Source organism: Myotis lucifugus, unplaced genomic scaffold, assembly GCF_000147115.1.
Source record: "Myotis lucifugus unplaced genomic scaffold, Myoluc2.0 scaffold_2957, whole genome shotgun sequence".
NCBI classification, from domain to species: domain Eukaryota; kingdom Metazoa; phylum Chordata; class Mammalia; order Chiroptera; family Vespertilionidae; genus Myotis; species Myotis lucifugus.
Window position 1 is genome coordinate 1 of NW_005874005.1, and position 11813 is coordinate 11813.

The 11813-nt window shown below is 37.5% G+C and overlaps 1 protein-coding gene across 1 annotated transcript; it reads left to right on the forward strand.

Annotated features, from left to right (window-relative positions):
* Positions 1–556: 556 nt before the first annotated feature.
* On the forward strand, positions 557–11505 carry LOC102418139 (collagen alpha-1(XXIV) chain-like; the record flags this gene model as incomplete). Its single annotated transcript, XM_006108646.1, has 6 exons — positions 557–583; positions 2858–2911; positions 8816–8869; positions 9285–9338; positions 10814–10867; positions 11398–11505. Coding segments are annotated over exons 1-6 (351 nt in total), but the record flags the coding sequence as incomplete, so codon positions are not given.
* Between the last annotated feature and the right edge of the window lie 308 nt (positions 11506–11813).

Here is an 11813-nt window from a genome sequence, read left to right on the forward strand (position 1 = left end):
CAAGACATAGTACAGAAAAGAACAGAAGTAAATTGGTAAAATGAAGGATGCAGAAGAGATATTGAAACATGTTTATATTTTGAGAATAATAAAATAGAAGACTACAACTTTTCTATAGCCAACACCTATTAGAGTTGTCTCTTTTTCTTAAACAAGATTCAAAACTGGTTTATTCATTGCAATACAAGTATTGGGATTTGGATAGTTTATCATTCATTCATTAAATTAACAAATATTTATTAAGAACCTGCACGTGAACTATAGTGGTAACCGTGGAGTTTTCAGTCTAACGATAGAATTACACATTAATTAATAACAGAGATAAATGGATAATTTAAAAGTGAGATGAATGCTCTAACGTATAGGAATTCAGTTCGAAGAGACACTATCCTAACTGGGGGTAGGAAAAGCTTCCATGAGGAGGAGTATTGAGCTGTGATCTCCAGGATGAATAGTAGTTACTTAGGCAAACACGGGAAAATGTCATTCTAGAGAGAAGTCATGCACCTGGGAAGAAGCACTACATATTTATTTAAAGATCTAAAAAAAGGCCAACATGGCTGTGGCACAGAGTCAGATAAAAGTAAGTGCAAGATGAGGATGGAAAGGGAGGTAGGGGACAAAATACATGCAGCTTTATGAGCCATGTTCACAAGAATTTGTATTTTTATCCTGTGAACAAAGGGATGCCATTGAAAGGATGGGCTAGTTTTATGACCCAATTATTACTTTGTTAAAATCACTCAAACCACAAGGTAGAGATCAAACTGTAATGGACCAAGAATGGAAAAGAGTGTTGCTTTCTGTTGCAAAATAAGAGATGGCAGAACCCTTTAGATTAACAGAGAAAAGAAGTGCAAAGGTATAAAAAGAATTCAGAAGGAGATAAAACCAACAGGAGATAGATATCCTGTACATGAAGTACAATTCCTACATTTCGGGCTTGAATAATTAATGAGATAATTATATCATTTACTAAAACTGGAAATAACAACAGAAAGCTAGGTTTGATAATGGCAGGTTATAAGTGCAGTTTAGCTATGTTAGATTTGAGGTGTCTTTGACAAATGTGAAGTTGAAAATTAGATATGGAACTCAGAGCAGAGGAATTTACTGAAGTTAAAAATATTGGAGTCGTTGACCTCGGGAGAGAATATTGGAGTGAGAGAAGAAAAAGATCTGAGCTTTTAAAAAAAAGTCATCATTTAATAAATATTCATAGAAGAGGAATGAACTGAAGAGGAGACTGAAAGAGGTGAGAGGAAAATCAAACACATACCCAGTTTAGCTCTAATCAGAACCTATCTTAAAATCTTCATGACAATCTTAGATTCCTTTAGAAGTATGTAGGCAAAACTGTGAATCTATATGCAATTATAGCTCTCAGATCAGTCACTTCCTTTTGTAGACAAAGTTGTGTTGAAACACATCTATAACCGTTCACATATACGTATGGCTCTTTTCTTACTACAACAGCAAAGTTGACGTATGTGACAGAGACCACATGACCCACACCTTAAAATAACTTATTATCTGGCACTTTAGGAAAAGGTTTGCTGATCTCTAATCTAGATTTTAATCACATTTGAAAAAATAAAGTCCAATCAATGCGAAACTGATGCATATTGTAATCCTGGATTTGTACAGTGCACAACTGTATAAAATTGCCTTCAATAAGAAGAAAAATATGATGAAAATTTCAAAAATTTTCTAAGCAACCTAGAAACTAACTTAAGTAGAAAAGAAAATTATTATCTAAAGAGAAGACTGAAAAATAAATAATGATTTTTTGAAAATAAATAAATAAAGCTATGGCTTTTGTGGCTCAGTTGGTTGGGGTTCCTTCCATCCATCAATAGGTCACTCGTTCAATTCCTGGTCAGGGCACATGCCTGGTTTCAGTCTTAATTCCCAGGAGACAGTCAATTGATGTTTCTCTCACACATTGATGTTTCTTTCTCTCTCCTTCCCCCTTCCTCTCCCTCTCAAAACAATAAAAACACATTTAAATAAATAAATAAATAAATAAACATTTTTTGTTTTTCCAGAAAGATCAAAATTACTGTCTCTCCAGAAAGTGCAAGTAGCTCTTTTGCATGACTGGAGAAATACCATTATATTGTAGCTGCTAAATAAGTATGAATTTATCTAAAATAATTCTAGCCAGTTAAATGGCTTCCACATCCTAAGAAGATCCCTTAAATTAACTAATTTAATGTTTAGGCAGTAGGTAATTACTCAATATTTGTTTACTTAAAATTAAACTATTCAGTATCACAGTGACCAAGATTTCCATAACAATCCCATCATGCATTTTGCTGCACCTTAGTGATTATCCCATGTGAACATTGTTACATCCATTCATGGGAAACAGGAATTATTCAACTGGACTCTACTGTGATAAAGTACGACAGCCTAGTTTTATATCATCCGAGACCAAATATTTGCTTCTTCAAAAATGCTATTTTTGTCACATATTTTCCCAGAATGTTAAGTAAATCTATAATCATCACGGCCATTAAATAAGATAACTTTTGAAACCCCTTAGCACAATATTTCATACTTAATAGGCACTTGTTGAGTGTTTATTGATGAATGAGTAAATTAGGGGATGAAAGAATAAATGGTACTATCTTTTCTTTTGAATCCAAGCATATCTTACTATTATTCACGAAAGAAACACATATGTATCAAAAGAGATATACTTTTGTTTATACAGAAAGTAATGTGAAACATTCATAAATGTATTGTGACATATTACATGTGGTATCTTATAAATTCCATATTTAGATGAATATGTTAATTAAACTATAGAATAATCTTCGATTCTCAGATTTTAAATTTTATTTTAATACAGGGACCACGAGGACTGCAAGGCGATGCTGGGCCTCCTGGAGAAATGGGTGCTGAGGTAATATTTTGTGGCTGTTTCTTGTTAGTTCATTGGTGCTTAATGCTTTCTGTGAGACTCCTCAATGTATAATTGATATATTAAATATATATTATGGAGAATAATTCCATAGTGTTTCATTTCATATTCAGAAAGTAAAGCCTAAAATTCCATTAAAAGCAGATGACTATTCTGTGGACCTAATTTTATATACGTAAAATTTTCCTCTTAACAGCTAATTTAAATGACAGAATAGAACGTGAATAAAACTTTCCCTTAACCTATTGAAAGTTAACTTGATAACTTTCTATGTCATGTCTTACTTATAGAAGAATATTGAAAATTGACCCCGGTTCGGCATATATTCTGGAATAATAACCCCCAGTTGTTATGATTATAAAATCTAAATTACTATTTCTGTTGTTTATTCAGTTTAGCACTAAATAAGTTGTACATAAATTCTCTCCTTCCTTGGCTTCTTTGCAACTGCTGTCTCTTGGTTCTGCTCTTTACCTTCTGATGAGCCTTTCTGTTTTAATGTGAAGCTGTCCTTCTTCCTCATCTTAGCAGTCGTATGATCACAGTGACTTTAGCAGTATTATTCTGACAGCTCTCAGCTGGATAGCTCTAATGCATGCCTCTGTCTTCAGCTTCACTTACTTATTTTCTGTTGTCTTTTACATATGTACCTAGATATCCCACATCCATCTCAAATTAAAATATCTAAACCAAAATCATTACTTTCCCACTGTTCTATCTTCTGTTACTCCCATCTCACTGAAAGATAACCCTTTGGCCCACTAGTTTTAAACTGAGTCCTCCTAGACTTCTCTTCCTACTTCATCCTCTCCAATCATCCATCTTTCCCCTTAGAATAAGTCCCCCACTCCCCTCCACTATGTCTCAACTCTAACCTTTCCTTTTCATCACTATTGCCAGTACTCCGGTCCTCTGTTTTTATCCCATGTCTCACCCAACTCCCATTATTTCTTAGCTTGTTGCCTGCTTATCTTTGTCATATCATCTCTCTCCTTAAAAATTTTTAACGGTTCTCATAGCCTTAATAAAATGTCAATTTCTTAACATGATAAATAATATTCTACATTATTTAACCTCTGCAGACCTTTTCAACCACATCCCAAAAAAACTTTTCTCCTCCCCTATGTGTTCAGTTCTCCTCACCTATTTTTAATGCCATGATTTTTTGCTTTACATTGTGTATTATCGGGGATAAAAGGATGACTGAGATATGGTCCCTGACTTCTTTAGGAGTTTATAATCTACTAGGGGCCCAGTGCATGAATTCGTGCACCTGGAAAGGAACTGTGGGCCACAGGGCTGCGGTAGGCACAGGGGCAGGTCTTGGCCCATCCTCCGTGCCCCCGCCCAGCCCCTCCCGCCGCAGCCCCTGGTCCCCTGTCTGCCAGCAACCCCTCTCCCGCCACCGCAGCTCGCACCCGCTGACAGCGCAGAGCAATTGGGGCAGAGCCAGCAGCGGGTACGAGCGTGACCAGCGCCTTCAGCGGGTGCAAACGTTGGCTACTGCCCTGATTGTCCCTCAGGAGCAGGGGGAGGTGGAGAAGCCCTCAGGGGTGATCAGGGCAGCAGCTTCTGCTCACACCCGCTGATGGCACCAAGTGATTGGGACTGGCACCAGGCACTGGCAGTGGGTGCAAGCGGTGGCTCTGGCACCGGCTGCGGGTGTGAGTGGGGCTGGCGCTGGCAGCAGGTGCAAGCACTGGACGGGACCGCAGCTCGCGGGAGCAAAGAATTTTCAGTAACCACCAGTGGCTCACCCCGATGACAGCGGCTGGTGCCCCAACTTGGTCTGGCACCCCTGCTCACCTGCTTCACCATCCCACCGCAGCCAACACCCGCCATGTTCCGCACACGCCCCCTGGTGGTCAGCACATGTCATAGCGACCAGTTTTTCCGTTGTTCCGGTTGTTCTGCTATTTGGTCTATTTGCATATTAGCCTTTTATTATATAGAATTCTAAAACATAATCATACGAAAGATCATTATCTTACAATGCATTAAACCCAATGATGGAGATATTCACAGGGGATTTAAGAGCACTTAACCTCACCTGGGTAAGGAAAGCAGAAGACGTGTGTGTGTGTGTGTGTGTGTGTGTGTGTGTGTGTGTATGAAGGAGGTATGAGACGAGTTTTAAGGATTGAGTAAGTGTCAGCCCTATAGAAAGAAGAAATAAGAATAAGGGAATTTCAAGAAAAGGGATGCATAAGCAGAAGCATGCAAACATGAGGCAGTGTGGCTTTACTGATACTTAAAGTCTAAGCAAGAAGTGATAATAGATGTAGTTAGATCATGCAAAGTCTTGTGTACTCTGTTAAGAAGCTTGAACTTCATATGTTATGGGCTATTGTAATTATACAGTATAAGCAAAGTGGCGATAAAGTCAGATTTGAAATATAATCCCAGCAGTTACAAGGAGTATGTACTTGAGAAGACAAAAATGAAGACATGTAGACCTACTAAAAGGCTATTGCCTTCAACCAGGCAAGGAATGATGGCAGTCTGAACTAACGTGGTAGGCATAGAAAAGGAAAGGAGGGGATTGATTTGAGAAATGTTTGTTATATAAATTGTGAAACCTTGCATATTTGTGGGATATGGAAAGTAAAGGGAAAAGAGAACTAAAAAATGATTCCCAGATTTCTAGGTTGTGCAACAGGATGGATGGTAATACCCTTTTCTGAGACCAAGGCTTAGGGAGCTTAAGATCAGAATCTGCCTGACTGCCCAACCTAAATAGTTAATGAGTAGCAGTGTTGGGCTTTAAATCCACATCTGACTCCAAAGCTAATGATGATAACCTACTCTAATCCTCATCCTCTGAGCCTGAGGAAAGCTGAGAGAAGCTATACCTCATATCCTGAAGTTGTTTTAACAGAGTAGGAGACAAGAATTCTGTTGTGATGAGGAGCAGGGGTTGAGCAGATCAGTTGAGGAAAATATGCTGATTTAGAATAGTAGTTGAGGATAATGGAAGTGGAAAATGACAAGTTAAAAAACATATATACCTTATTAAAAGTCAAGCTGAAGCAGAAGACTGAATTTGCATTAGATTAATTATGATGAAGAAGATAATAGCCAACAATTCTGGAACACTTTCTGTGTGATTAGGTGTATTTAAATGTGCTTTGTTGTATTAATGAACCGTTACAACACCCTGTGACAGGGGTCCTCAAACTTTTTAAACAGGGGGCCACTTCACTGTCCCTCAGATCGTTGGAGGGCCAGACTATAGTTTAAAAAAAAACTATGAACAAATTCCTATGCACACTGCACATATCTTATTTTGAAGTAAAAAAACAAAACTGGAACAAATACAATACTTGTATTTGCATGTGGCCCGCGGCCGTAGTTTGAGGACCCCTGCCCTTTGAAGTAGATTGAGTTGTTACACTCATTCTGCAGATGAGGAAACTAAGACATGAAATGGTTAAGTATCTTGCTCAAGAGCAAAGCTAGTAGTAGTGATAGAGCCTACATTTAAATTTAGGTGATTTCCCTACACATACTATTCTCTTAGCCACTGTGCCTCTCAACATGTAATGATACCACTTTGTAAAAATGTGTAACTTTTCCCACCAGTATTCTACTGAGAATATAAATTTAAAAGGGTATTTTAAGTGCTAATTCGAGATTGGTATAAAAATAGGTACCACATATCTCTCCATGCTGTCGCAAAGGGTAAATTTTTCTTTCCTCTTACAGCAGAGTAGTATTCCATTGTGTAAATGTATCACAACTTTCTTATCTACTATGCTAAGTCAAATAAGCCAATCAGAGAAAGACAAGTACCATATGATTTCACTCATATGTGGAATTTAATGAACAAACTGAACTACCAAGCAAAATAGAGACAGACTCATAGATGGATAGCAGGCAGATAACTGGGGGGCGGGGGTGGGGAAGGGATAGAGCAATAAAGAAAAAAATGAGAGAGAACTCATGGACATGGACAACAGTATGGTGAATGCAGGGTGGAGAGGGGTGTGTGGAGAGGGAAGAGGGCATAGAGGGGATAAAAGGTGATAGAAAAAATTAAATTGCAAAAAAGTATATAAAATAAAAAACAGGTACCACAGAGATCAGAATATCAGCTATTGGATTTAGCCTAACAAAGGGATAAAAGAAACCAAGAAGAGCTGACAGATTGGGAGAAATTAAGAACTGGAAGAGGCCCCTGAGATTAAAAGCAATTTTGATATAGAAGAAATCCTAAAAGTGTTGGCATTCTCTCTCAAAAATTTAATCTCGGGGTGGGATATAAAGTCTGTAGTTTCTGGGCCAGAGCAGAAACCCAGGCGTCTCATTTCATAGTCTGTCCTCCCAAGTGCTGTCTCACAGTAGAGCAGTCACAAAGGTAGCCAACAGAAAAATTTAAACAATATAACTGTTTAAAAGTTGATGAAATCCTGGTAAAACAAGGGAAGTATAAGGGAACTAAACTTCAGCAAGGAGATACATCAAGGAGTAGAGGTATAACTTTGAGTTATAGAAGTAACCATCAGGAGAACTAAAAACAGAGATTGTTTTGTAAAGTATTTGCCTCTGAGGAAGGGGACTGCAGCTTTTCATTGTAAGTCCTTCTGTACTGCTGTGCATGGATAGCTTCTTTAAAAAACAAAGTGAATATGGATTGTGGAAGCTAAGTCAAATGAAAAATTGGACTTTCTTTCATTGAAACTACTAAAATGACATATATGATGTTTTAGTCTATAACAAGTATAAAGAACACTGTAACCCATGAACTATTAAGGAAAGAAAGCAAACAGAAAACTTTAGGTCAAGATATTATTATGAACTAATGCTTTAAACTACCCCTCTACTCCAGAAACATGGGAATTACAGAATACAAATTATGTCTTTACACACACACATATATACATACATTGCACACACAGTGAAGGAGAGAGAAGAAGAAAGGATTGGAGAAGAGAGAGGGGTAGTGAGGAAGGGGGAAAGGGAAGGGTATGCATCAGCATTCTCAAAAACAAAATAAATATCTTTAAGAGACAAAAAAATACAACAGCAATTGTAGGAATACAGGCCTAGAAATAGCCAGTGATTGCAAGAAGTATGTTTTCAGGGTAAAAGGAACTAAAAGCTTTTCAACTGGACCCACTTATGAAAGGAAAGTGGAAAAAATATCATAAATATATAGATAAAAATATTTATAATATGAATAAATTTGTATCCTTTTTGTATGACATATTTTATAAAACCAATAAAGAAAACTGAATTTTATTAGAGGAAGTATATTGTAGAGGGCTTAACAGAAATGGGTGGGAAGGGTAAAAAGTGAAAACACACAGAAAATAGTATGAGAATAGAAAATTAGAAAAAAAAAAGGGGGGGGGGGAAGTAATTTGTCTTTGACCAAGGATTAAAGAATGAGTGGAACAATTAAAAGAAACTGGTCTTAAAAGATTTTATTTTAGCCTTGTCAGTGTGGCTTAGTGGTTGAATATTGACCTATGGGCCCATTCCTGGTCAGGGCATGTGCCAGGTTGCAGGCTCGATCCCCAGTGTGGGGTGTGCAGGAGGCAAATCCCCATTGTGGGCCATGCAGGAGGCAGACGATAAATGATTCTCTCTCATCATTGATGTTTCTATCTCTCTCTCCCTCTCCCTTCCTCTCTGAAATCAATAAAAATATTTATAAAAGGTTTTTATTTTAGGTTATGTTGTTTTGACATTTTAACTGTTAAAAAGTCTCAGATATTATCTAGTCTTATGCCATGAAGTTTATAAATGAGTATCAAAGACCCTCTCTGGACATAGATATCTTACCCTTGGGCTAAAAACTACTAACATCTTATGATGTTGTTATTGCCTTTGTAATTGGTTAAGGAATGTGTACAAATGATGTGTCAAATCGTTCTCTTGTAGGGACCTTCAGGTATTGAGGGAGAGTCTGGTCTGCAAGGAGAGCCAGGTGCAAAGGTAACCTTCCTAAGTGGTAACGGCAGGCGGGCTGGGTGTGTGTGTGTGTAGGGGGGGGGGTCTCTAAACTTCACCATTGAATCCCCTATGTTGGCCACCTTTTGGCAAAACCACCTTGAAAGTAGGTGAAGGACAGCAGATAAAAATGTAAAGTATTTTCAAATGAGCCAGAAAAAAAATTTTGTCAGAAAAATATTATTTGTATATGTGTGTATAGATCATATATATACATATTTATATATATGAGAAAGGATAGAAATAATAAAACTAATGAGCAAAAATATCAATAAATTAGTCTGGAGAAAGGGAAACAATGAGAAGTGTTTCAGAACCGCTATCCCCATGGTATGCCCCCATAATTTTTAAACATCAAGGTTCAATAGGAAGAGCTTACTCTTTCCCTTTGTGTCTTCAGGGAGATGTTGGACCTGCAGGCACTGCTGGAGTTACTGGGGAGCCAGGGTTACGGGTAAGGATCTACTAGAAACCTTTTTAGTGCACTGCCCAACTATTTTAGACACTCAAAATCTAGCCTAAAGACCTCAAGAATTGCATAATAAACTTTTCGGTTGCATTTAGAAAATGTGTCTGTATTTTGTAATTTCAAAGTTCCATGCCAAACTCTGTTCATATTGTGATTTAGTAGCTTTTAGAGCAGCCGTGGGCAAACTACGGCCCGCGGGCTGGATCCGGCCCGCTTGAAATGAATAAAACTAAAAAAAAAAAAAAAGACCGTACCCTTTTATGTAATGAAGTTTACTTTGAATTTATATTAGTTCACACAAACACTCCATCCATGCTTTTGTTCTGGCCCTCCGGTCCAGTTTAAGAACCCATTGTGGCCCTCAAGTCAAAAAGTTTGCCCACCCCTGTTTTAGAGTCCTAACCTCATGTTGTTTTCTCAGAATCAGGTGTACTCTGCAGAACCCTTGCCAGATGTCACAGATTATCACTAATGTTAGCATTAAAAAGAAATTCACAAGTACTAGTGATCAACTCTCCGTCTATTTCCTGACCTGACAAGACAGACAAAAGATTGAAATCCAATTTATATTGAAAAATAACTAGTCATGTAAGCTCATTCAAGGAAATAATTGCAAATAGTTGTAAATAAATAGCTTACACAAGTTATTCTAATAGAGACAGCCTTTAATTTGATCTGTGGTAAGTTCTTTCCTAAGATAACAGTGCCTACATAATTTTGAGACATTTGTTTACTAAGAGCCAAAGTAGGGAGATATATTTTGCATCCAGTTTCTTCTATATTTTTGTCTTTTTTGCAGGAGGGTGGGGCAGGCAGTGTGGCATCAGAGTAATGCAAGTGTCAGTGGTGGGAGCAGTGGGACAACTGTGAAGATGCATTGATTAATTTACTTTCAAATAGTTCAGGTAGCAAGAGAGCCAGTGCTACTTTATTAGCTTCACAAAGCATGGTTCTGCCTGTCTATGAGTTCTGTATCTATAAGACAGCTTCTTGATGTATCAGGGTCTCACTGTTGCTTCTGCTCTATAAAAAAAGACTCTAAAAATAAGGTACACTGAATTTAATGGAATTAAGTTTTTATTAATCTCTGTCACTTTAGCATAGCAAAGTACTATGATTTTATGAGCTGTGGTGTTTGCAGTTCTTAAACTCAGAAACAGAGGTCTAACTGTATAAATTACCAAAGCTGCCAACTGAATATATATTACTTTTTATTATCTAAAAGTTATTGATAGTCGGGGGCCATCTTGTAATTTGAATTCACAACACTATGACTCCTTAAATCATCTTTAGAGCTGTTCTAGGAAAATGAAATCATGCTTCTATACTGTCAGATATTCCTTATAAATAAAGTAGAAGTAGGAATAGATGCTGCTTTCTATGGATACCAGAAGCAAAAAAAAAATAAAATAAAATGATTTAGCAAAATAATAAATTTTACTGTTTCTGCTACAAAATAGGGTGAGCCTGGAGCTCCTGGAGAAGAAGGTCTCCAAGGAAAAGATGGATTAAAGGTAAATTATACTTTTAATATTATGTATAAAGTAGATGTTTTTGTGAAATCTTTAAACTATTATATAGAGTGGGGCAAAAGTAGGTTTACAGTTGTGAGTATGTGAATCAGAGTTTATTAATTAATTATTGTATTGTTATTATTTTGTTGTTGTTGATCCTTACCCGAGGATATTTTTCTCATTGATTTTTAGAAAGAGTGGAAGGGAGGGAGAGAGGAGAAGAAAGAGAGAGAAAAAAACATCAATGTGAGAGAGACACATCGATTGGCTGCCTCGTGCAAAAGCAGGGGAATGATCCTGCAACCCAGGTATGTGCCCTTAACCAGGAATTAAATCCATGCCTGGGTTGACGCTCTACCCACTTAGCAACACGGGCCAGGGCTATTGTATTATTTTCCATATGAACAACTGTAAACCTACTTTTGCCTCACCCTTTATATAACTATTTTTATGTTCTAAACAAAAATCTGCTTATGTGGTGTAATTATTTTGCTACTTTCTCTTCCTTAAACATTTTTACTGGATTACAGGGGAGCCCAGGAGGAAGGGGACTTCCTGGAGAGGATGGAGAAAATGGAGATACAGGCTTACCAGGGGCTGTAGGACCCTTGGGTAGACCAGGTCTAATGGGCCCTCCGGTGAGTACTGCTGGGTTCACCTTCAAATACTCATTGAACTCAGTCTCCTGTGCATACACACACACACTTGCACACACACACTTTCTAAACCTCTTATATGTGCCCTAAGTAATTGGAGGTGAAGAATTGTGGCTTGAGAGAGTGACAAACCAGGGTGATTATCAACCTACCTAACATTCAAGGAGGAAAGACACTGTTTCCATGTGTCACACGAGCCACTGAACTTTTTTTTCACATACTTTATTGAGATATAATTCACTTATACCATACTCTGTTAAGTTTAAGGTGTACAACATAATGATTTGACA